This window comes from Mobula birostris, chromosome 1 (genome assembly GCF_030028105.1).
Source record: "Mobula birostris isolate sMobBir1 chromosome 1, sMobBir1.hap1, whole genome shotgun sequence".
Lineage (NCBI taxonomy): Eukaryota > Metazoa > Chordata > Chondrichthyes > Myliobatiformes > Myliobatidae > Mobula > Mobula birostris.
In genome coordinates this window covers 236,289,329-236,313,975 of record NC_092370.1, presented here as the reverse complement: position 1 = coordinate 236,313,975, position 24,647 = coordinate 236,289,329, and the positions used below count along the sequence as shown (strand labels likewise).

Sequence of the window (24,647 nt, the reverse complement as noted above, 5' to 3'; positions counted from 1 at the left end):
GCACAGGATGCCCAAGTTATTGTACCCTGCAGAACCAGCTTTGCATGAGAGGCTTTGGGATAAGGATTAATATGAGGAGAGGAACTAAAGTCATCTGCTGGTTTATTAGTGGGGTAAAATCAATAATGTGTATATGGTTCCCAACTGAGAAGCCTCTGATAGAGCTAGAGAAATAAAGGGGATCTAACTGATGTTCCAGTGCCAGCTTAAATAATAATGAATCAAGCTTCTTGAGCATTGTAGAAGCCTGTGTCCTCAGAGGGTGGGGCGAGGAGGGCACATACACCAGCACAGACTATACTTGCATCTATGGTTAGACTTCCATATTTGTGTGGTATGTCATAAGATGCCACTGTTCTTTACTGGGTTCCTCCATACGTTAGTACTTCAGATGTATAGAAGTATATTTTCGGACTTCATAATCAAAGTGGTGAATTCCTGATTTTTCAGCTATGGTTTATATTTCAAAGAAATTGTATTACAGTGAACAAATAATGTGGTATCACACGATATATATCGCAGGTGTATATTCTTTCAAGTATATTTAACATGAATGATCAATGTGGACAAATTAGTTGCTCTAAAGTTGGGTACATATTCTGTAATATTTTAGATACAGTTCACACTAAAAGTGCATGGGGTGGGGGAAATGATATCTTCATTTCAATGGAATGTGGATTGTACCAAAGCAGACTTTGATAGGTTCCAGATTTTTTAATCAAATACGTTTAAATTTTTGCTGGGATCTGAACTTGCATATAATCATTAATTTATGCCCCTGGATTATTAGTAACATTACCATTTTGTCAGGAAGCTCTATGATGTCATTTAATGTAAATTACACTGCTTCACAATTGAAAATATCTTCAGAGTCAGGTGCATCTAAACCTAATTAACTTCTACTATGTGTTCTAACTTGATTTGATATTGACAAAAATAAATATAAAGTTCAAAGCTCAAGGTAAATTTATTATCAAAGTACATGTACAAACCTGAGATTTATTTTCTTGTGGGCATTCACAGTAAATTCAAAAAATAATCAAATCAATGAAAGATCAAACACAATAAGACAGAAAAACAACAAATGTGCAAAAAGACAACAAACTGTGCAGATGCGAAAGGAGAAAATATATAACAATAATAAATAAATAATAAATATCAAGATCATGAGATGAAGAGTCCTTGAAAGTGAGTCCATAGGTTATGATAGTTGTCAAGGTGTCATGGTAAAATTGAAACCAATTTACCATCAAGAGGGAAACATTCCTATATCTGGAGTCATATCTACACAAAGGAAGATTATTGTGTTTGTTGAAGATCATTCGTGCTAGCCCCAGTATGAGCTCCTGATCCAGTATCTTCAGCTGCTTCAACAATAGCCATGTTGCTGAGGATGCTGATGTTCAATTCCTCTTTACAGTTTCACAACATGGAAAGCAGTTCATGGCTGGCTGAGTGCAGATCTTACAATTCTTGAGTAACTGAACATCAGCCAGAACTAAGCAATCCACTGATTAGTGTTCCATCTATGGCACTAAAAATTCATTCCCTGATCTTAGTGCAGTAGTTGTAGGGTGTATTATCTACAAAATACATGCAAAAGGACATTACAAATTAATAGCAGGAATAGACCTCATAACTTTTCAATCCTGCTTCACCATTCAGGATGATCATGGCTGAGTTGATTGTAAACCAAGCCCCAAATTCTCTTCTACATGCTGTAAGCTTTCTTCACTTGTTAATCAAGCAGGTTTATTATCACTGATGTATGTCATGAAATTTGTTGTTTTGCAGCAGCAGTACAATGTAACACTAAAAGATACAACAAATTTCAATGAGAATACATATAAAAATTAGTACAAGAAGGGAACAAAATAGTGAGGTGTTGTTCATGGGTTCATGGACCGTTCAGAAATCTGATGGTGGAGTGGAAGAAGATGTTCCTCAAACAATTAGTGTGGGTCTTCAGGCTCCTGTACCGCTTCATTGATGATAGTAATCAGAAGAGGGCATGTCTGTCCTGAATGGTGAACGTCCTTCATGATGGATACCACTTCTTTGGGGCATCACCTTTTGAAGATTTCTTTTCTTCAGTGGTAAGAAAGCTAGCGCTGATGATGGAGCTCGCTGAATTTATGACCCTCTGCAGCTTTTTGCAATTGTGCATATTGGCACACCATACCAGAGGGTGGGACAACTAGTCAGAATATTCTTCGCCGTACACCTGCAGAAATTTACTCATCTTTGCTTAGTCATACCAAATCTTTATAAAGTATAGCCACTGGCATGCCTTACTCACAATTGCATCAATATGTTGGGCTCAGGATAAATCTTCAGAAGTGTTGACGCCCAGGAGCATGAAGTTGTTTACTGCTTACCCCTTAGTAAGAATTGCATTTGTTCTATAAACGTTGAATTGTTGTTGCGACACTACACAACCAGCCAATCTATCTCACTCAACACACATAAAAGTTGCTGGTGAACGCAGCATCTCTAGGAAGAGGTACAGTCGACGTTTCAGGCCGAGACCCTTCGTCAGGACTCACTCTTGTATCTATCTCACTCTTGTAGTTCTCCTTGTTACGGTCTGAAATTCTACCAAGATTTCTTGTGTCATTGATGAATCTATAGATGCTGTCTGAGCTGTGCCTAGCCTCACAGTGATGAGTGTAGACAGCAGAGCATTGAGCTATGCTCGCATCCTTGAGGTGCACCTGTGTTGATTGTCAGTGAGGAGATGTTATTTCCCATCTAAACTGACTGGTCTGATGAGGAAGTCAAGGATCTAGCTGCAGAGGGTGGTACAGAGGCTCAGATTTTAAAGCTTGTTGATTAGTACTGAGGGGATGATAGTGTTGAACATTGAGCTGTAATCGATAAACAGCAGTCTGACGTAGGTATTGCCCTTGTATGAGAGCCAGTGAGATTGCATCCACTATAGATTTTTTGTGGCAATAGGCTAATTGCAGTGCTCAGGCAGGAATTAATTCTAGCCACAACAAACCCCCTCAAAGCATTTCACCACAGTAGATATTTCAAAGTAATTATAGAAAGGGATAAGGATATCCTACAAACTTAAGTGTCATAACTGGGGACAGATGCCTATTACTACATTAGAAAGAACCTGGCAACAATAGATTGGGGGAAGCTAATTGCAGATAAATCTGACAATAAAAGTAACATAGTTAGTGTTCAGGGCAAATGTGTTTCTGTAAATTTAAAGTGATGTAGAGGTTCAATAAAGAAAAAGAAAGAAAGCACATGGTAGGTACAGAGCATTGAAAATGGGGAATGTCCTTCAGCAGTTTAGAGTGTAGAAGGTATTTAAGAAAGAAATTAGGAGGGCACACAGGAGCCACATAAAATCACTGGCAGGTAAAGATTTTTTTTTAAAATCCCTAGTCATTTTATAACTTTGTTAAGAGCAAGAGGTTAGCAAGGAAAGAATGGGACCCATCTGGGGCCAAAGAGGCAATCTGAGTGTGGAGCCAGAAGATATGTGTGAGACCTTAAATGAACAGTTTTCATTTCCATTCACTATGGAGAAAGACATCGTAGTTAAAAATTTAGTTAGGATGCTTAAATTCTGGGTAACTTAAAAAGGAGGAGACATTAAATATCAGAAAACAGCCTGATGAGATGTATCCCAGACTGCCGTAGGAAAGAGATTACTGGGGCACTGATGGTGATAGTTAACTTGTCATTAGCCATGGATAAGGTCCCAGTTGACAGAAAAACAGCAAATGTACCTCTATTGAAGAAGAAATTGTCTGCTAAAAGATCTTTAACCTGAAACATTGACTGTTTTTTTCTTTCCACAAATACCACTTGATTGGCTAAGGTCTTTTTGCATTCTTGTTTTCTGTTTCAGATTCCAGCATCTACAGTTCTATTTGATTTCTGTATCTGAAACTGAGTTTTTTTTTGACAGACGTTGATGAATGCAGGGAAATCCCTCATCTCTGTAGCTACGGCCAATGTGAAAATACAGCAGGAAGTTATCGATGCATTTGTTTGACAGGATTTGTGTTGAACCAACAAGGAACTGACTGTCTAGGTAAAGTAGAAATTTGTTCCTGTGTTGCCAGTTATAATTACTTGCTAAAACAATGCATCATGAATGATATCTAAATTTAATTATGAGAGAAGAAATGTGAAGCAAATCCAAACATGAAATTCAACACACTGATCAATAAAAGCAATTAAGTACCAGATCAGCAACTTTTTGTCAGAATTGGAATTTTTTTTAACCAAATGTCCAAATGTGTAGGCAAGGAAAGGTGGTGGAAGGAAATTATTACTGTGCCCTATGATAAGGGAAGGTGTTTTCCCTCAAGCTTCTGTTGAAAAAACAAAGGAAACAGGTGCTGAATGTATTTTTCAGTCTTTTGGACCCGTTTCAGTATTCAATATCATAGCTAATCTGTGGCTTAGTGTTTTTCTTTGGTTCACAGAAAAAAACACTAGAGTTTGGTTAACACTATATGTTAAACCATATTTTCATTTGTTAACTTTATCCCTAATGTCTTCACTATCTGTTAACTCCCATTATGTTTTTCCATCTGTAATCATGAAGGCCAGTATATCACCTTTACAATTTCTTCTATTCATTATTGAGCCAATTTTTCTGCACTCACTTCATTTCACATATTTAGTTCTCTGCCCTGCTTTAATTTAATGAAGTCAGTGAAAATTGGTCAGAAGCATGGATTTACCAGCCCTATTGCTCATTCTGTCCTTGGAACTTTGCAGAATATTCACTCTCAAGTGCCAATCCAAGTTTATTGAAGGTCCTTATTGATTTTGTTTTTACCATGCCCACTGGTTGTTAGTTGCAGGATATCACCACTCTGCAGGGAGAAAAAAAAAACTTTCTCTGCTCATCCTTTACCTGTTGCCCAACTGTTTAAATCTACGTCCTTGATCATGGAACCATTTTTCTTCTATCCACCACAATTAAACCTCTAGGATCATATCTCCTTCCAGACTTATTTTTCCCCAAGGAAAATACCCCAAGTTTCTCCAATTGAACCTTATAGCTGAAATTCTTCATCCTTGCTTTTGCCTTTTCCTTGATTCTGCACATAAGAAATGCATGATTTTGCTGGGTTTTCCTAATTTTTAATAATCTTATAAAATCTTGTAGTTCTTATGCTTTGCTGATGGGTTTGAAACCTCTAAATCTCAGGTTATATTATGTTTATGTTGGTTTTCATGTTGAATAGATTTTCAGATGACAATTATGTAGGTTACGGGAACTATGTGCTATACTCTAATAAATACAGAATTGTCTTTTTAGTTTATTTGTATACTGGTATATGGACGCTTAAAGGAACCTGTCCTGAAATTTGTACTTGAGCCAGTGCCGGCATGGACAACTAAAAGTTGTTGTTTCTGACAGGCAGTATTCTTTGGATCCATGAAAATGTAATGGTGTCCCAATAGGCTTGTATAGTACTGAGATAACTCCTAATCCAAAAAAGCTAATATGATCTCTGAAACTAAACCAAACTGTTTTATAATAAGGAGATTAAAAAAATCTTCTTGCCCAAGTTTGAATATGGATCAATGAAATAATTTTACGAATATATTTCTCATTTAACTATTACAATTAAAATGGGATTTAATCAGGTGATTGTATTGTAAGCAAGTTGTATAAGCAATTAAAATAACTTTGGAAATACTGAATTGCAGAACAAATCTATCAAATCTGGAACGAAAAAGAAATGTAAGCACACTTTACTGAAAATGTGGGACTAAAGCAGCTCAGAGGTGACATTCCAGGATGAGCATTTGGTGTTTCTGGATCACTGATTCTGGGACATGGTTCAAATCCCAGCATGGCAGCTGGAGAATTTAGATTCAAGTAATTAAATACACCTGAAATACTAAAGAAAGGCTGCTCACTGTCACTATGAAACTACCGGGCTTTTCTGAAATCTCATTTGCCCTACCAATGTCTTTCAGGGAAAGAAATTTGCCATTCCTATGTGGACTGGCCTACATTTACCTTTTGTGTGGTTAACTAAGGAAAATTTAATTTTGAATTATAAATGTCAGCATTGCCATTTATATCCACATTAATTGGAACAAAACAAAAACATATTGAAAGTAATAAATGAATCTACCTTGCTAGTAAAATTATGCTACATTATATACTATGAATCCATGACTTTATTTTGTTTTTCTGTCACTAAATCAACTTGTCAATGACATCATCTGGATCTGAAGATGTAAATGAATGTGATGCAGACCCATGTGAAGGAAATGGCCGTTGCATTAATATCGTAGGCACATACTCTTGTTCCTGCTTTACGGGCTATACATTAGTCTTTTCCCAAGACAAGTTAAACTGCCAAGGTTAGTGCTCATTTTACTGACAATGTTAAGCTAAAATTTCCACATTTCTCTTTTCCAGAAAATGTTTAATATGTTTCTCTACTAAATTGTGCAAGTGGAATAGAAAGTGCATGCCTGCTCTAACATGTATTTAGTGTTACTGATCAAGAATGAATCCATTTGGAAATGGCATTTGCAGTAAACAGAATTGAATCTTTTTTATCTGCTAAAAGATTGTTGCATTTAATGATTATCCCAAATTATGTACACCACTGAAAATTGTGACATTGGCCAAAATGTAGTTTAATATGGTGCTAGGTTAGTTTAAACCTAGGACAATGATGGAGAGCTTCTAGTGCCATTTATGGAATGAGTCTCATTCTGAGGACATTGTTCCCTGTTAGTGTAAACACAGACTATGGGCTTTGAAAGGTGCCTAAAAGGCCTGTGATCAATGCCTAGTGTATTTGAAACATAAACTTGCTACATTCACATTTAGTACATGAGCTGGCATTCAGACCTTAAGGAGCCTGTGATAGCTTCAATTTGAGTTTAGCCAGAATCATTAGGCACCTGATGTCATCTGATCAGAATCATTAGGCACTGATGGTCTGAGCCTGGACCAAAGAGCTCAGTCCAGAGGTGCAATAAGAATGATTGATTTTGATATCAAGGCAACATTTGATCTAGTGTGACATCATGGAGATCTTGTAAAACTGAAATCCGTAGGCATCAAGGGAATGACTAGAGACACAGCTCACTCAAAGAAAGGTAGCTGTAGTTAGAGGTCAGTTTTTCCAGAACCACAATTTCATTGTAGGAGTTCCTCATATTGGTGTCTTTAGCCTAATTATCTCCAGATTTTCATCAATGTCCCTCCTTGATTTATAAGTGGGATATTTGCTGATGCTTGCTTTTGCAACTCAACAAGATCTGGACAGTATTCAGGCATGGACTGCTAAGTGGTCAGTAACAAACATGTCACAAGAGTGTAGAAAATAAGTATCTCCAACAAGAGTTTAGCAACCATCCATGATCTTCAACAGAATTAATTTTGCTAAGTTCCCACCATCAGCAATATGGGTGTTACCATTGACCAGACATTCATCCGGATGCCACAAAAATATTTTGGTTACAATAACTTGCCTGACATTTCAAAGCATTTTCACCATCTACAAGGCACAAGTCAGGGGTATGACAACATACCCTCTCATTGCCTGGGTGAGTGTAGTTTCAGCATCACCCATGTATTCTAAGACTATCCGGAAGCGAGCAGTCAGTTATTATTCATTCCCTCCAACACTGGTATACCACGGATGTTATGTTTACAATTTAGAAAATTCACCAAGGTTACTCACCTAGGATACCCTGATATTGTCCCCTACCCTTCCTGACCCACTCTGTGACTCCTACCATTAAGGGAATCATCCTATGTTACTCAATATTCCTTCATTATCTGTAGGCTTAAATCTAGAAATTTGTAGCAACAGTACATATGCTAAAAGCACTGGAGTGTTTGAGGAAAGAGCTTCATCACCACTGTTCAGGCATAGTTAGGGTTGGGCACAAATGCTGGCACACATTATTAAAAATGAATAAATAAGGAAGTGGATAACATTTAAGCAGAACATGATATGTGATAGGAAATGGGCTCAAGTTTACTGAACTAAGTTTAGAAATATACAAGAAGACTGAAATAATATGCCTGGGGATTAAATATTGTGGACAAGTGTTTCAACAGCAGATGATCAGAAACTGAAGGCCTGTGGAAAATTGAAAGTTTTAGTTTTGCAAAGAATGTGAAGTCTGAAACTACCATCAGGGATAATAACTATAAAAATAAATTCCATTTACATAGTACCTTCAATGTGGTAAAGGTTCCAAATTGCTTAATTAAAATGTTATTAAACCAAATTTCACATTAAACCAAATGTATGAGAATGTAACACAAAGTTAAGTCTAAGAAGTAATTTTTAAGAAGCATCTTTAATGTTTTTGTGGGTGAAAATTTTAGAGCTAGTGGATAGGCAACTAAAGTACAGTGGTAAAATTGTAAATACATACAAAATTAGAGCTCTCAGAGGAAGCATGTAGCACAGGAGAATGTTACAAGGAGGGGCTGAGGCTTATAGGGTTTGAATCTATGAATATGAAATTTAAAACTGAGGTTTCTTGGAGCAGTGGCCAGTACAGACCTGTAAAGGCAAGCTAATGGTTGAACTGGGAATTGTGTGAATTAGAATTCAGGCAGATAATTTTGGCTGAGTTTAGGTTTATGCCAATGGGAGGTGGGGGCAGTAGAATAGAGAAGACCAACCAGTAGCCTGCTGAAAATCCCATGGACACTGTGAAGACTTAATCATTCAGTCCAGGGAGCAAAATTAAAATGAAATACTCACCAAAACTAATTATAAATGTCTAAGTTTTTATATAACTAAGATCACTTCCTAAACTTTCCCTGAATACTTATTCTATAGGTAGGGCTGTAAAAAGTTCTTTGCTTTCCAAAGACAATAAAATATAAGACATAATTTAACTTCTTACATAACTGTTTTCTCATCAATTTTATGCTTATTTGTATGATATATCTAATTTAAAGAATACTTTTTACGTAAAATTGTTTAAATCGCTCACTCACATAATTTTACAAACTGCAAGGTTAAAGGTTACTCAGGACTTATAAGTCCATTGTGGTTATTTCCACATCACTTTTGAGCACTGTTACACATGTTGGCAGGAGCACACTCCTATAAATATTTTCTTTAATGGTTTTCAAATGTACTGTCTTCTTTAAAACATGAATTAGCACTGACAGATGTATTCGTATTATAATTAAACATACAAGCATAGCTTTAACATGAAAAGTTAGCTCTCTTTAAAAAAATATCTGCATTTGTTTTGTAATTATCTATTAACCTTTGAAACGTTCCAAGTAAATGGCTTAGACTCCTGCCACAAATCTTGTATTTAATTACTGATTTCATCTCCACGCTGACACCATCTTAGTTCAACTAAATTGTTTACCATTTTATTTCCATCTTTAAAACAAAAGATGTTACTGCCAGATTGCAGATGCTGTAAAGACCTTGTTTACATATCTTACACTGTTAGTTTTGGTGGGTATTTCATTTTTTCCCCACTGCATGGATTGCATGATAGATTCTTCACAGTATCTATGGAGTTTTCGATAAATCATCTGCAACATCACAATTCAAACAGACCATTCCTCTTTTCAACATCCATTTCCATGTAATGCTCTGGGAAAACCAGTGTATTTTGCTGTTCCTATTTTAGATTTCACAACATGATCTTTAGCTTTCATTATCCCAATCATAGCCACAATTGTTGTTTTTAATAAATGCTAGACAACATTCAGATATAGGATGATTAAAGGCAAGTTAAATTCATACCATTAACGGATCAGATAATTGCCAGCAGATCGCATCCAGGACCTATAATCATTTCATCTGCCATTTTAAATGATTCTGCAGATACTTGTCAACTCCTCATGCCATTTTATTTTCAATCCATTTCAGTTCATAGTATTGTAGGCTCATAGCTGAAAAGTTTTATTTATTTGAATATTTCTCTCATGTTGCAGTTTTGATTAATAATCTCTTTTATTCTTTCCAGTCTCTCTTCCGTCATTCTCTGCTAGAGCTTTCCCATGTTTGAAAATCTGAATCTCCACAAATGCTGAAAAATTCCATGTATTTTTTTATAATCTTCTGTGTTCTTTTCTTTTATTCTCACTTGACATTCTGATTAAAATGCTTCCCCTTTCTAGTTTGACATTGGAATTCGATAATCAGTCTTCTGACTTCTAGCTAGAGTGCCTAAGACTTTTGCACAGTACTGTAGTAATTGTATGTATTGCACTATATTGCTGCCACAAAGAAAAAAAAAATTCATGACATATTTAAGGCACCTGTTAGTCTTGCGAGACCATGGAACTGCGTCTGGAAAGTCTTCATTCTCCAGGGCGCAGGACTGGGCAAGGTTGTATGGAAGACCTGTAGTTGCCCATGCTGCAAATCTCCCCTCTCCACGATACCGATGTTTGTCCAAGGGAAGGGCAAGGGTTGATAGAGCTTGGCACCAGTGTCGTCGCAGAGCACTGTATGGTTATGTGCCTTGCTCAAGGACACAACACGTTGCCTCGGCTGGGGTTCAAACTCACGACCTTCAGGTCGCTAATCGAATGTCTTAACCACTTGGCCATATGCCCACATGACATATGTGAGTGATGATAAACCTGATTCTGATATGGGTCTCTATTGTGGACTGAGAGTGGGAAGGGGAAAGGGATAGGGAAATCATGTTTGGGAAAAGGGGAAGGAAGAGGAGAGGAAGCAGGAAGCACCAGAGAGACATTCTTTAATGATCAATAAACCAATTGTTTGGAATCAAATGACCTTGCTTGATGTCTCAGAGCTGAGTGTGTCTGCATCCATGTCACCAACCCTCCCCCTGCCCCAGCACGCCTTCTGTACCACCTGTCCCACCCCCACCCGTGGCACTCTACTCTCGCCGTTTCCAACAACTTTTGCTCCTGCTAGATTTACTCTCTGCTCAACATTGGCAAATACGGTACAGTACAAAAATCTTAGGCACCCTAGCTATATACAGGTATGTACCTAAAACTTTTGCACAGTACTGTAAATCATTTTTGCATTTTTTCTTCTGAGAGGCACTGACTTGCTCTGTTTTCAGTGGCCTTAGGAATATTACTTAATCCTTAATAATCTCCCTTAATAGCTGGCTTTCATTTAGCTTTAATGCTGCAAATATATTGATTACTCCTGGTGACAAGAGACTGCAGATACTGGAAATTGGATCAACAAACAAATTGCTGGAGAAACTCAGTGGGTCAAGCACCATCAATAAAAGGAGATTGTCATTGTAGATCAACATCCAAAATCCTGCAGGGGCAAAGTGGCCAGCATGGAGAGGGAAATAGGAGTGGTAAGAAAGGATTCCAAGATGATTAGAGAACTGAGGAGGGCTGTAAGATGAAAGGCAAGTGGTGCCAGGTAGGAGAAGTGAGCTGGGCTGGAGTTGGAAGACTGTAGCAGATGAATGATGGATGAAGGCAGAGCGAGGAGAGAGAAAAAATCAGCAGGTGAAGCAAGGTGGAGGTGAGCGTGAAGATAGGAGACAGCTGCGGGGGTGGGGTGGGGGGGAGATAAGCAAGAACACTAAGCTCTACCACAACTAGAGTCAGGTAAGTAGGAGAGATCAGGAACCATCAGTGGTGAAGGGAGAGGTTTACAATAGTTAGAAATAAGTAGAGATTTGCAATAAGGAGCAGAAACCTGTGGGTGAAGTGGGTGGATAGAACAAAGAGGAGAAATAGGAATAAGGGGGGCTGGAAGATGGGAAGGTGGCAAAAATGGGAGGACCAAAGGAGCAGAAGGAGAAGAATGGCAGAAAATGGTAGGGGGTGCAGAGAAAAGAAAGAAGGGAGTTTTCAAAATTTAAAAACTCAAATACATCCCATTGAGTTGTAAACTACCAATGCAGAATATAGACATCAAGAGATACTGCAGATGCTGAAAATCTTGAGCAACAGGCACAAAAATGCTGGAAGAACTCAGCATGTCTGGCAGCATCTATGGAGGAGAATAAACGGTGAGGTTTTGGGCAGAGACCCTTCATCAGAATCAATGTCCCATCAATCCAGTGTCTCACCACAACTAAAGCTCCGGTCAATCTCCTATGCATCCTCTTTAGCAAACACACAAGCTTCCTACAGTGTGTCAACCAGTATTACCCACAGTACTTCAAGGGTAGCTTTAATCAGTGTTTTGGAAAGTTGCAATATGACCTTTAAACTCTCTGCCTTATAGCTTCTTCATCACCCTGTCTACCTGCCTATGGACTTGAACCTCAGATTTCCCTGTACAAAAGCAATCCTTAGCACACCAGCATTTACTGTACATGTCCTATATTTGATTTGCCAAAGAGTATTGAAAGGCCAGACAGGAATGCTGAAGGGGTGGCATTGCTCTGTTGGTAAAAAAAAAATGGCATCAAATCATTAGAAAGAGGTGGCATAGGGTCGAAAGGTGTTGAATCATTGTGGATAGAGCTAAGAAACTACAAGGATAAAAAGACCCTGATGGGAGTTGTATACAGACCCTCAAACAGTAGTGAGGATGTAGTCTACAAATTATAATGGGAGATAGAAAATGCATGCCAAATGGGCAATGTTACAATAGTCATGAAGAACTTCAATTTGCAGGTAGATTGGAAAAATATGGTTAGTGCTGGATTCCAAGAGGGCAAATTTCTAGTATGCCTATGAGATGGATTTTTGGAGTAGCTCGTGGTTGAGCTCACTAGGGGATCAGTTGTTCTGGATTGGGTGTTGTGCAATGAACTAGAATTAATTAGAGAGCTTAAGGTAAGAGTACCCTCTGGGAAGTGATGATAATATGATCAAATTCACCCTGAAGTTTGAGAAGGAGAAGCTAAAATCAGATGTATCAGTAAAGTGGAGTAAAGGGAATTACAGAGGCCAGAATGAGCTATTAGTTGGCCAGAATTGATTGGAAAAGAACACAGACAAGGATGATGGCTGGAATTTCTGGAGCAATTCGGAAAGCAGAGGATATATACATCCCAAAGAAGAAGAAGTATTCTGAAGATATGGTGACACCACTGTGGCTAACAAGAGAAGTCAAAGCCAAAATAAAAGCCAAAGAGAGGGCATATGATAGAACAAAAATTAGTGGGAAGTTAGAGGATTGGAAAGGCAACTAAAAAGTCATCAAGAAGGTAAAGATGGAATACAAAAGTAATCTAGCCAATAGTATTAAAGAGGATACCAAAAGTTTCTACAGATACATAAAGTGTAAAAGAGAGGCGAAAGTGGATATTGGACCACTGGAACATGATGCTGGAAAGATAATAATAGGGGAGAACAAAATAGCGGATCAGGTGAATCAGTATTTTGCATCAATTTTCACTGTGGAAGACACTAGCATTATGCTGGAAGGTCCAGGTGTTGGGGGCATAAAGTCTGTGAAGTTATCATTACCAGAGAGAAAGTTTTTGGGAAATTGAAAGCTCTGAAGGTAGATAACTCACCTGGCCCAGATGATGTACACCGCAAGGTTCAGAATGAAATTGCTGAAGAGATTATGGAGGCATTGGTAATGATCTTTCAAAAATCACTGGATTCTGGAATGGTTCCAGAAGACTGGCAAATGTCACTCCACTCTTCACGAGGGAGAGAGGCAGCAGAAAGGAAACTATAGGCCAGTTAGTTTGGGAAGGTGTTGGAGTTGATGTTTAAAGATTTGGTTTCAGAGAATTTGGAGGCACATAATAAAATAGGCCATAGTCAGAATTGTTTCCTCAAGGGAAAATCTTTCCTGACAAATCTGTTGGAATTTTTTGAAGAAATAGCAAACAGGATAGATAAGGAGAATCGGTTGATGGTGTGTATATTTGGATTTTCAGAAGGCTTTTGACAAGATGCCACACATGACGCTGCTTAACAAGTTATGAGCCCATGGTATTAAAGGAAAGGTTCTGGCATGGATAAAGCAGTGGCTGATTGGCAGAATGCAAAGAGTGGGAATAAAGGGAGCCTTTTCTAGTTGTCTATCAATGACTAGTTGTGTTCCTCAGGGGTCTGTTTTGGGACCGCTTTTTTTTACTTTATATGTGGAAGATGGAATTGATGGCTTTGCTGCAAAATTTGCAGACGATATGAAAATTTGTGGGCAAGTAGTTTTGAGGAAGTAAAGAGGCTACAGAAGGACTTAGATCAATAAGGAGAATGGGCAAAGAAGTGGCAGATGGAATACAGTGTTTGGAAGTGTATGTTCATGCACCTTGGTAGCAAAATGAAGGGTTTGTCTATTTTCAAAATGGAGAGAAAATACAAAAAAAACAGGCTCAAAGGAACATGGGAGTCCTTGTGCAGGGTTCACTAAAGGTTAATTTGCAGGTTGAGTCTGTGTTGATGAAGGCAATGTGATGGTAGCATTCATTTCAAGAGGACTAGAATATAAAAGCAAAGGTGTGATGGTGAGACTAAAGCGCTGATGAGACCTTACTTGTAGTATTGTGAGCAGTTTTGGGTTCCTAATCTTAGAAAGAATGTGCTGAAACTGGAGAGGGTTCAAAGGAGGTTCCAGGCAAACGATTCGAGGATTGAAAAACTTGTCATTTGAAGTGTGTTTAATGGCTCTGGCCTGTATTCACTAGAATTCAGAAGAATTAAGGGTGACCTCATTGAAAGTTATCAAATGGCAAAAGGTCTTGATAGGGTGGATGTTGCGAGGATATTTCCTATGGTGGAAGAGTCTCCAAGACCAGAAAACACAGCCTCAGAATAAAGGAATGTCCTTTTAGAACAGAGATAAGAAGGAATTTTTTTTGTCAAAGGATGGTGAATCTGTGGAATTTGTTGTCACATGCAGCTGTCCTTATGCATATGTATGGAGGCCAAGTGTTTATGTATATTTAAAGCAGAGATTGATAGATTCTTGATTGATCAGGACATGAAGGGAGATGGGAGGGGAAAGCAGGAGATTGGGGCTGAGAGAAAAAATGGATCAGCCATGATGAAATGTTGGAGCAGACTTGATGGGCCAAATGGCCTAATTCTGCTCCTGTATCTTATGGTTTCAGGGTTTAATGGTATCACCTTGCAATTATAGGGATTAAATTCCACCTGCCAGTACTCCACCCAATTTTCTAATTGATCTATACTCTGCTGAAGCCTCAGACAACTTTTCTTGCTCACAACAGTATCAATTTTCATATCCAAAAGCTCCATTTTACAGCCTCTTGCACTGGAACACAATGTCATGTGTAATTTTATTTAAATTGACATCACCAAAATACAATTTTAATCTGAGTCTCATAAAGTTGCAATAGAAAATCACAGGCTAAATACCACAGCTACAAAGGCTATATAGTAACAGGATTAAAAGTAACTATCATGTGGGAGAAACTTAGAATTATTCATGTCAGGATATTCCAGAGCACACCAATTAAGTACTTTTGAAATGCAGCGTATTTGTTGGTCTGCTTCGGGCCAACTGATGGCCAATGCAAATGACCTCCTCTGTTAGTGCTGGATTTAATATTTATTCCAGTAGTGAAGCTTGGATATGCTGAAGAGGGTCCAGGTACACTTCACGTTTGCTCCCATGTGATTGGAATCACTGAATCTGTAGAGTAAGAAGTATTATCAGCTAGTTATTGATATTTAACTTGTTTTCTAACAATTTTATTTATTCAATTAATTGAATCAATTGGAATAGTTTTCAAATTACCCTCAGAACCATTTCAAAAGACTTCAATAACAATGAGCTCTCAAAGATTATCAGTGTTTGAGGTGTGGGGACTTTACGCCACCTAAGGTGCCTTTGCTGATTAGACCCTACTCGGGGTAGAGGGCCAGCTCATTCAGTTTTTCATCCAGAAAAGTGAAATCTGAGCAGATGGGCATTGTGGGCAGGGAGTCTGGGTGAAAGGTAGTCCATAATATGGTCAAAATGAAGGAACAAGAATAAGAGGATAGGCTGCCTGATCTTTTATAGAAAATCAAGACACATCCAATTTGCAGCTTGTTATGCTTTTGGTATTTAGGGCAGCAGTGAAGGTCCTGCATCTCTAGTGGTGTTCAGAGCTACCTCCATCATGTCAGTAGCTTCCTCTTGGTTTTCACTACTGTCAGTCATGCGAAGCCCAGGTGGAGACTCAGGAATACTGTCGCCCTCAGATGTAGAAGGATTTTTCATTGCTGTTTCTGTAACAATTTTGTTTTACCAGCCAGGGTTGTTGGCCCTGAGCAGAACTCCCAAACCTTGAGGACCAGTGGACCACTCTTAATCTGGTCTCTACTCTTTGATTTGTTTGGCATGGGTGACCCAACCAACAGCCAAAGCATAAAGCTCTGACTCCAGCTAACATTGATCTCCAAGTTATGAAGGCACGCAAACTTCCAATGCATGACAAGGTTGTGGTCCTTTTGGAGGAGACACATCCAAGTCAAACCTAAATTTTAAAGGTTTTTAATTCTTAATTTTGTAGCAGAATTAAGCATAGTGGAACATCATGATCTAGATACTGAAAAATACCACTATAATTACATACAGTTAGAGTAACATCATCTTGTGACCTTAAATCATTGTAATATTTGGCTGAAAATTTTGGACTCTAAAGGCATTGTATATTTGGAGTCAAATATGTAGCATCTGTTGTGACAGTCAGGAAATACTGGTGTAATAGGGTAAACATGATAATAAGTAGTTATAATGGTTGGTTGGCAGGAGGATTTACAAGTGCAGAGTGGCATTTTGCACTGATTAAAAGTCCCAAGAAGAGAATAAAGGAAGAATTTGACTTTGGGGGTGACATTTTGAATAAGTAGGGTCTGAGAGTCCAGTGATTAGAGACAGGAGGGTCAGGTGCTGATAGTGTGTAAATGAGTACCTGATGTTTTTTATGGAATCAGTGGACTGAACGGCCCACTTCTGTGTTGTATGACTCTGTAAGGAAGAAACTGTTAAGATTTTTGGAACATCATAACTGAACATAGAGGGAGTTTCATCTCAGTCCTGTTCTCTTGAACAGTTTTCCTGTGTTCCTCTATCCTTGTATAAAGACTTTCAGAAATCAGAATGGTCTTTAACTTGTATGATATTCTCATATTTGAATTCATAGATTTCTATCAAGGAAATGGAGCAGTTACAAGCTTCTTCTATCTTATGTTTTATGTGTAGGGGGAATCATGCATTCAGAATTTTGGAGACAGAGTATTAATTTAATTTAGAATGTCATGACTTTCAACTTTGAAAAATCTTGCTAAAATAATAAAGTGCCTGATGTTGCATGTAAAGTCCCAAAAAATTTTCATTTTTGTTATTTTGAATTATTGTGTCAAAATGTTTAGATTATTGTCTACATAACTATTTCTTTGATTTCACAGATATAAATGAATGCGAGCGAAGCAACATATGTCAAGGACATCGGTGCATCAACATCCCAGGTTCTTATAAGTGTGAATGTGAAGAAGGTTATGTATTGACTAGACGAGGACAATGTAGTGGTGAGTAAAACCCTTAACTCATCTAATCCTCAATCACTGTGAAATAAATTTCATAACTATTAAGCTCATTTTGGGGTGATTTTTAAGATCAAAAGCTTACATTTATCTTCACAGTGTAGCCAATTTATGACATTATACTTTAATATATTTTCCCTATGATAGATTTCGATTGCAAGATCTAACTCTCTTAATTGACATGACTGTAGCTACCTTACAATTTGGATTAGTTAAATGGAAATGTTTATCTATAAAATCGATATGGTCCAGTCAGTTATCTTTGCCTAAAATTGAAATGGTGTCTCTATAGTACCTTGCAAATGAGGACATGAAAATTGTCAAATATGACTGAACATAAAATAAAATTGAGTAATAATAGCCACTAGAAAAATTAAATTATACCAAATAAAAGGCTAACAGAATTTAAATATTATGATGGTAGAGGGGAAGAAGCTGTTCCAAAAATATTAAGCATGGGCCTTCAGACCCCTCTACCACTGATGGTAGTAATGAGAGAGGGGTGTGCCCCAGGTAGTGAGGGTCATTAATGATGGATACCACCTTCTTGAGGCATTGCCTTTTGAAGATTCCCTCAATGTTGAGGAGGCTTGTACTGTGATGGAGCTGGCTGAGTCTAAATCCCTCTGTAACCACTTACAACCCTGTGTATTGGAGCCTCCATACCAGGCAATGATGCAACCAGTCAGAATGCTCACTCAACTGCAAAAATTTGCGATAGTCTTTGGTGACATACCAAATCTTCTCAAACTCCTAACAAAGTATAGCCACTGGTGTTCCTTCTTTGGGATTGCATCAGTATGCTGAGCCCAGAATAGATCCTCTAAAACGTTGATGCCCAGGAACTTAAAGCTGCTCACCATTTCCACTGCTGACCCCTCAATAAGGATTCACATGTGTTCTCACGACTTTCCCTTCCTGAAGTCCACAATCAGTTCCTTGGTCTTGCTGACATTGAGTGCAAGGTTGTTGTTGTGACACCATATAACCAAGTAATCTATCTCACTCCTGTACTTCAGTGAAAGCTTGCATAAATTGGACTGGGGAAAGGGGCCGTTGCACAACTTGTGCTTTGCAGCTAGATCTTACATTAAGCTTTAAAAGCTGAATAAATAGGGAGAATCTAATCACTTCAAAATACTTTAGAAAAACAACTCAATATTTGATTAATTTGACACATATTGATGAATGCCATAACCTAAATATATAACCCAAATACAGGGAATGCATCAATACCTGACTCCTTCCAGTGTGTCATCTAGCCAACTGATACAGAGCAAATAATGGAATATGCCTAGGTAGGATGCATAAAATTAAATTGAAAATAAAGAACAACTTCTGAGTTGAGTTTGATGTTGCTAGCTCATAAGCTTTTTGCAGTTCTTTCTTCATGTCAGACACATACTTAAGATATGTCTTCTGCAGCAAGTCATCACTGCTGGTTCCAAAACAGAAAATTACAGGTTCGCGCTCAAACAAATAGTATGCCGAACAGCCAGTAGCCTCATTCTGTGTACAGTTGTAGCAGTGTACTAAATGCCCAATATACTGGCTGTGCTTATTCTTTTGTTAACATCCAGGGTTCCAAGAATGTCTCACAATGTCGATTTGAACCTTTCAGGCTGAGTGTGATATGGCCTGGTGCTTGACTTCTTGACTCCAAGCATGCTCAGTAACTCATATATGAGTCAATTCTCAAAATTTCTTCCCTGATCACTGTGTATCCTTCTTGGGAAGCCATAATGAACAAAATACTTCTCCCGTAACACTTTGGCAACGGTGGGTGCTCTCTGATCCTTCATGGGGAAGGTTAGGGCATATCTGGTGTAGTGATCCATGATGACCAAGACATTCACAACATTACTGGAATCAGGCTTTATGAAGAGGAAATCGATACATACTAACTCAAGTGGTCCCGTACACTATATAAGATTATGGAGCAATTCTCGTAGGCAGCGTCTTCTTCCGAATACATTGAATGCATGACTTACAGTACTCTTCAACCTCGGGCTTCATTCAGGGCCAATACAACTGATCTCAGACCAATCCATAGGTCTTGTTGAATCCCAAATGACTTGGGTCATCATGAACTGACTTTAGTACAGTCCTACAGTATTTCTCAGGCAAAAAACAACTTTTGGATCAGGACTACAGAGCGGCGTGGGAGCTGAATTCTGAAGGAAGACAGTTTTTAAAAAAACTTCTTCGAGTGTAAGAAGGACAAGGCTGCGCAGGTGCGTGACATAACAGGACAGTGCGGAGAGTTTAAAAAGGAAGGTTACTTCCAACGGCTTTCTTTTGGCTCGGGACAACAGAGCGGCGTCGGAACTGAATTCTGAAGGAAGGCAGTTTTTTAAAAACTTCAAGTGCAAGAAGGACGAGACTGCGCAGGCACGTGACGTAACAGGACAGCGCTGAGAGTTTAAAAATGAAGGTTACTTCCAATGGCTTTCTTTTGGATCGGGACAACAGAGTGGCGTGGGAACTGAATTCTGAAGGAAGGCAGTTTTTTAAAAAAACTTCTTCGAGTGCAAGAAGGACGAGACTGCGCAGGCGCGTGACGTAACAGGACAGCGCGGAGAGTTTAAAAAGGAGACCACCCTATACAGCGGGCAGCTATCGGAGTGGGCAGCAGAGTGAGTGGCAGCAGAGTGTAGGCTTTGGCTTCAACGGGCTTCGGTGGTAACGGGAAGTGACGAGAGTGAGGCACCAACTCTTTTTTTTTTCCCCTTGGCGAATTGGCCTGGACAGACAGGAACATCAGGGCTCACACAGCTAATGGTACGAGCTAACGGTTTAAAAAGTTCATGTGTTTGGCGAGGTAAGTGGGTGAGTAGACTTATTTTTCCTGTTCATTCCTGTAGAATTAGATAGCATGCCTGCAGGGTTAGTGTTTTGTTCAGGGTGTCAGATGTGGGAATCTTGGGAGACCTCCAGCCTCCCTGATGGGCACATCTGCGCCAGGTGCACCGAGATGCAGCTCCTCAGAGACCGTGTTAGGGATCTGGAGCTGCAGCTTGATGACCTACTGCTTATCAGGGAAAGTGGTGATAGACAGGAGCTACAGGGAGGTAGTCATCCCTAGGCTACAGGGATCAGAAAACTGGGTGACTGTCAGGAGAGGAAAGGAAAATGCCCGGATAGTGGAGAGCACCCCTGTGGCTGTCCCCCTCAGCAACAAATATCTTGTTTTGGATGCTGTTGAGGGGGATGACCTGACAGGGGATGGCCATGGTGACCTGGTCTCTGGCACTGAGGCTAACGCTGTTGTGCAGGAGGGAAGGAGGGAGAAGAGGGATGCGGTAGTATTAGGGTATTCCATAGTTAGGGGAACAGACAGGAGATTCTGTGAGCCTGATAGAGATACCTGCATAGTGTGTTGCCTCCCAGGTGCCAGGGTATGGAATGTCTCGGATCGGGTCCAGAATATTCTGAAGGTGGAGGGCGAGCAGCCAGTTGTCTTGGTACATGTTGGTACCAATGACATAGATAGGACAAGGGAGGAGGTCCTGAAGAGAGATTTCTGGGGGTTAGGAAGGAAGCTGAGAAGCAGGACCTCCAGGGTAGTAATCTCGGGATTGCTACCTGTGCCACATGCTAGCGAGGGCAAGAATAGTAGGATCAGGCAGATGAATGCGTGGCTGAGAGACTGGTGCAGGGGCAGGGCTTCAGATTCTTGGATAATTGGGATCTCTTCTGGGGGAAGTATGACCTGTTCAAAATGGACAGGTTACACCTGAACCCAAAGGGGACCAATATCCTGGCGGGAAGGTTTAATAGAGCTGTTAAGGAGGGTTTAAACTAATTTAGCAGGGGGATGGGAACCAGAATGACAGAGCGGAGGAAGGGGAAAACAGAAATAAATCTAAGATATTGTGAGCAGTAAAGATGTCAGGAAAGACAGGCAGGTGATGGGGCAAATTTGTAGCATTGGGATGAGTTGCAGTGCAATAAAGTTGCAGTGAAATCAAAACGAAAAGTACCAAATACTGGTCTTAAAGTGTTATACTAAATGCACACAGCATAAGGAATAAGGTGGACGATCTTGTCGTACAGCTACAGATTGGCAGGTATGATATTGTGGCCATCACTGAGACGTGGCTAAAGGATGCATGTCTCTGGGAGCTGAACATCCAAGCATACACGGTGTATCAGAAGGATAGGCAGGTAAGCAGAGGGGGAGGCGTGGTTTATTGATAAGAAATGATATTAAATCATTAGAAAGAGGTGATATAGGATTGGAAGGTGCAGAATCTTTATGGGTTGAGCTAAGAAATCACAGGGGTAAAAGGACCCTGATGGCAGTAATTTATAGGCCTCCAAACAGCTGCAGTGATGTGGACTACTAATTACAATAGGAAATTGAAAAGGCTTGTCAGAAGGGCAGTGTTATGATAATTGTGGGGGATTTTACCATGCGAGTGGATTGGGAAAATCAGGTCGGCACTGGATCTCATGAGAGAGAATTTGTAGAATGTCCGCAAGATGGCTTTTTAGAACAGCTTGTTGTTGAGCCCACTAGGGGATTGGCTGTACTGGATTGGGTATTGTGTAATGAACCGGAGGTGATTAGAGGGATTGAGGTGAAGAAACCCTTAGGAGGCAGTGATCATAACATGATTGAGTACACTGTGAAATTTGAAAAAGAGAAGTCAAAATCTGATGTGTCGGTATTTCAATGGAGTAAAGGAAATTACAGTGGCATGAGAGAGGAACTGGCCAAAGTTGACTGGAAATGGACACTGGCGGGAAGGATGGCAGAGCAGCAGTAGCTGGAGTTTATTCGAGAAATGAGGAAGGTGCAAGACAGGTATATTCCAAAAAAGAAGATACTTTCGAATGGAAAAAGGATGCAACCGTGGCTGACAAGAGAAGTCAAAGCCAAAGTTAAAGTAAAGGAGAGGGCATACAAGGAAGCAAAAATTAGTGGGAAGACAGAGGATTGGGAAGTTTTTAAAAGCTTACAAAAGGGAACTAAGAAGGTCATTAAGAGGGAAAAGATTAACTATGAAAGGAAGCTAGCAAATAATATCAAAGAGGATACTAAAAGCTTTTTCAAGTATATAAAGAGTGAAAGACAGGTGAGAGTAGATATCGGACCGATAGAAAATGATGCTGGAGAAATTGTAATGGGAGATAAGGAGATGGCAGAGGAACTGAACAAGTATTTTGCATCAGTCTTCACTGAGGAAGACATCAGCAGTATACCCGACACTCAAGGGTGTCAGGGAAGAGAAGTGTGCGCAGTCACAATTACGACAGAGAAAGTACTCAGGAAGCTGAATAGTCTAAAGGTAGATAAATCTCCCGGACCAGATGGAATGCACCCTCGTGTTCTGAAGGAAGTAGCTGTGGAGATTGCGGAGGCATTACCGATGATCTTTCAAATGTCGATAGATTCTGGCCTGGTTCCAGAGGACTGGAAGATTGCAAACGTCACTCCGCTATTTAAGAAGGGGGCAAGGAAGCAAAAAGGAAATGATAGACCTGTTAGCTTGACATCGGTGGTTGGGAAGTTGTTGGAGTCGATTGTCGAGGATGAGGTTACAGAGTACCTGGAGGCATATGACAAGACAGGCAGAACTCAGCATGGATTCCTTAAAGGAAAATCCTGCCTGACAAACCTATTACAATTTTTTGAGGAAATTACAAGTAGGCTAGACAAGAGAGATGCAGTGGATGTTGTATATTTGGATTTTCAGAAGGCGTTTGACAAGGTGCCACACATGAGGCTACTTAACAAGATAAGAGCCCATGGAATTATGGGAAAGTTACATACGTGGATAGAGCGTTAGCTGATTGGCAGGAGACAGAGAGTGGGAATAAAGGGATCCTATTCTGGTTGGCTGCCGGTTACCAGTGGTTTTCCCCAGGGGTCCGTGTTGGGGCTGCTTCTTTTTACATTGTACATCAACGATTTGGATTATGGAATAGATGGCTTTGTGGCTAAGTTTGCTGACGATACGAAGATAGGCGGAGGGGCCGGTAGTGCTGAGGAAACGGAGAGTCTGCAGAGAGACTTGGATAGATTGGAAGAATGGGCAAAGAAGTGGCAAATGAAATACAATGTTGGAAAGTGTATGGTTATGCACTTTGGCAGAAGAAATAAATGGGCAGACTATTATTTAAATGGGGAGAGAATTCAAAGTTCTGAGATGCAACGGGACTTGGGAGTCCTCGTACAGGATACCTTTAAGGTTAACCTCCAGGTTGAGTCGGTGGTGAAGAAGACGAATGCAATGTTGACATTCAATTCTAGAGGAATAGAGTATAGGAGCAGGGATGTGATGTTGAGGCTCTATAAGGCACTGGTGAGACCTCACTTGGAGTACTGTGCGCAGTTTTGGTCTCCTTATTTAAGAAAGGATGTGCTGACGTTGGAGAGGGTACAAAGAAGATTCACTAAAATGGTTCTGGGAATGAGAGGGTTAATATATGAGGAACGTTTGTCTGCTCTCGGACTGTATTCCTTGGAGTTTAGAAGAATGAGGGGAGACCTCATAGAAACATTTCGAATGTTGAAAGGCATGGACAGAGCGGATGTGGTAAAGTTGTTTTCCATGATGGGAGAGTCTAGTATGAGAGGGCATGACTTAAGGATTGAAGGGCGCCCATTCAGAACAGAAATGCGAAGAAATTTTTTTAGTCAGAGTGTGGTGAATCTATGGAATTTATTACCACGGACAGCAGTGGAGGCCAAGTCATTGGGTGTATTTAAGGCAGAGATTGATAGGTATCTGAGTAGCCAGGGCATCAAAGGTTATGGTGAGAAGGTGGGGGAGTGGGACTAAATGGGAGAATGGATCAACTCATGATAAAATGGCGGAGCAGACTCGATAGGCCGAAAGGCCGACTTCTGCTCCTTTGTCTTATGGTCTTATGGAACATTGAGGTCTACTTAGAGGAGACATGATCCTATATAAAACTTTGTTCCTCAACTCTAGTTTGTCCCACTCCCCCATTGGTATGGTAGGGTGTTTTGTCTTCTCAACTTGGGCCAAATCCCCTTTGACTTACTCGGCTGCTGCCAATTCCACAGGACTGAATACGGGCAACTGCTTCGTATTCAGAGCAGTCAAGTTGCAATATGCTTGTCGAATGGCACTGCTATGTATTCCATTAGGCGCATGCCAGGTCCAGCATCGCAATGCCTTGTTCTGTCCAAGGGTGTTCGCAAGCACTATGTGTTTGTAGCTGATGAACTCAGATAGGCATAATC

The 24,647-nt window shown here is 39.7% G+C and overlaps 1 protein-coding gene across 4 annotated transcripts in view; it reads left to right on the top strand.

Annotated features, from left to right (window-relative positions):
- Positions 1-24,647, top strand: part of LOC140205944 (latent-transforming growth factor beta-binding protein 2-like) — a 496,450-nt gene that overhangs the window by 307,911 nt on the left and 163,892 nt on the right. For all 4 annotated transcript variants that reach the window (XM_072273854.1, XM_072273862.1, XM_072273844.1 and 1 more), the window contains 3 exons: positions 3,932-4,057; positions 6,232-6,360; positions 17,294-17,413. In XM_072273854.1, the coding sequence (XP_072129955.1) occupies positions 3,932-4,057; positions 6,232-6,360; positions 17,294-17,413 (375 nt within the window). The remainder of the gene's footprint in view (positions 1-3,931; positions 4,058-6,231; positions 6,361-17,293; positions 17,414-24,647) is intronic.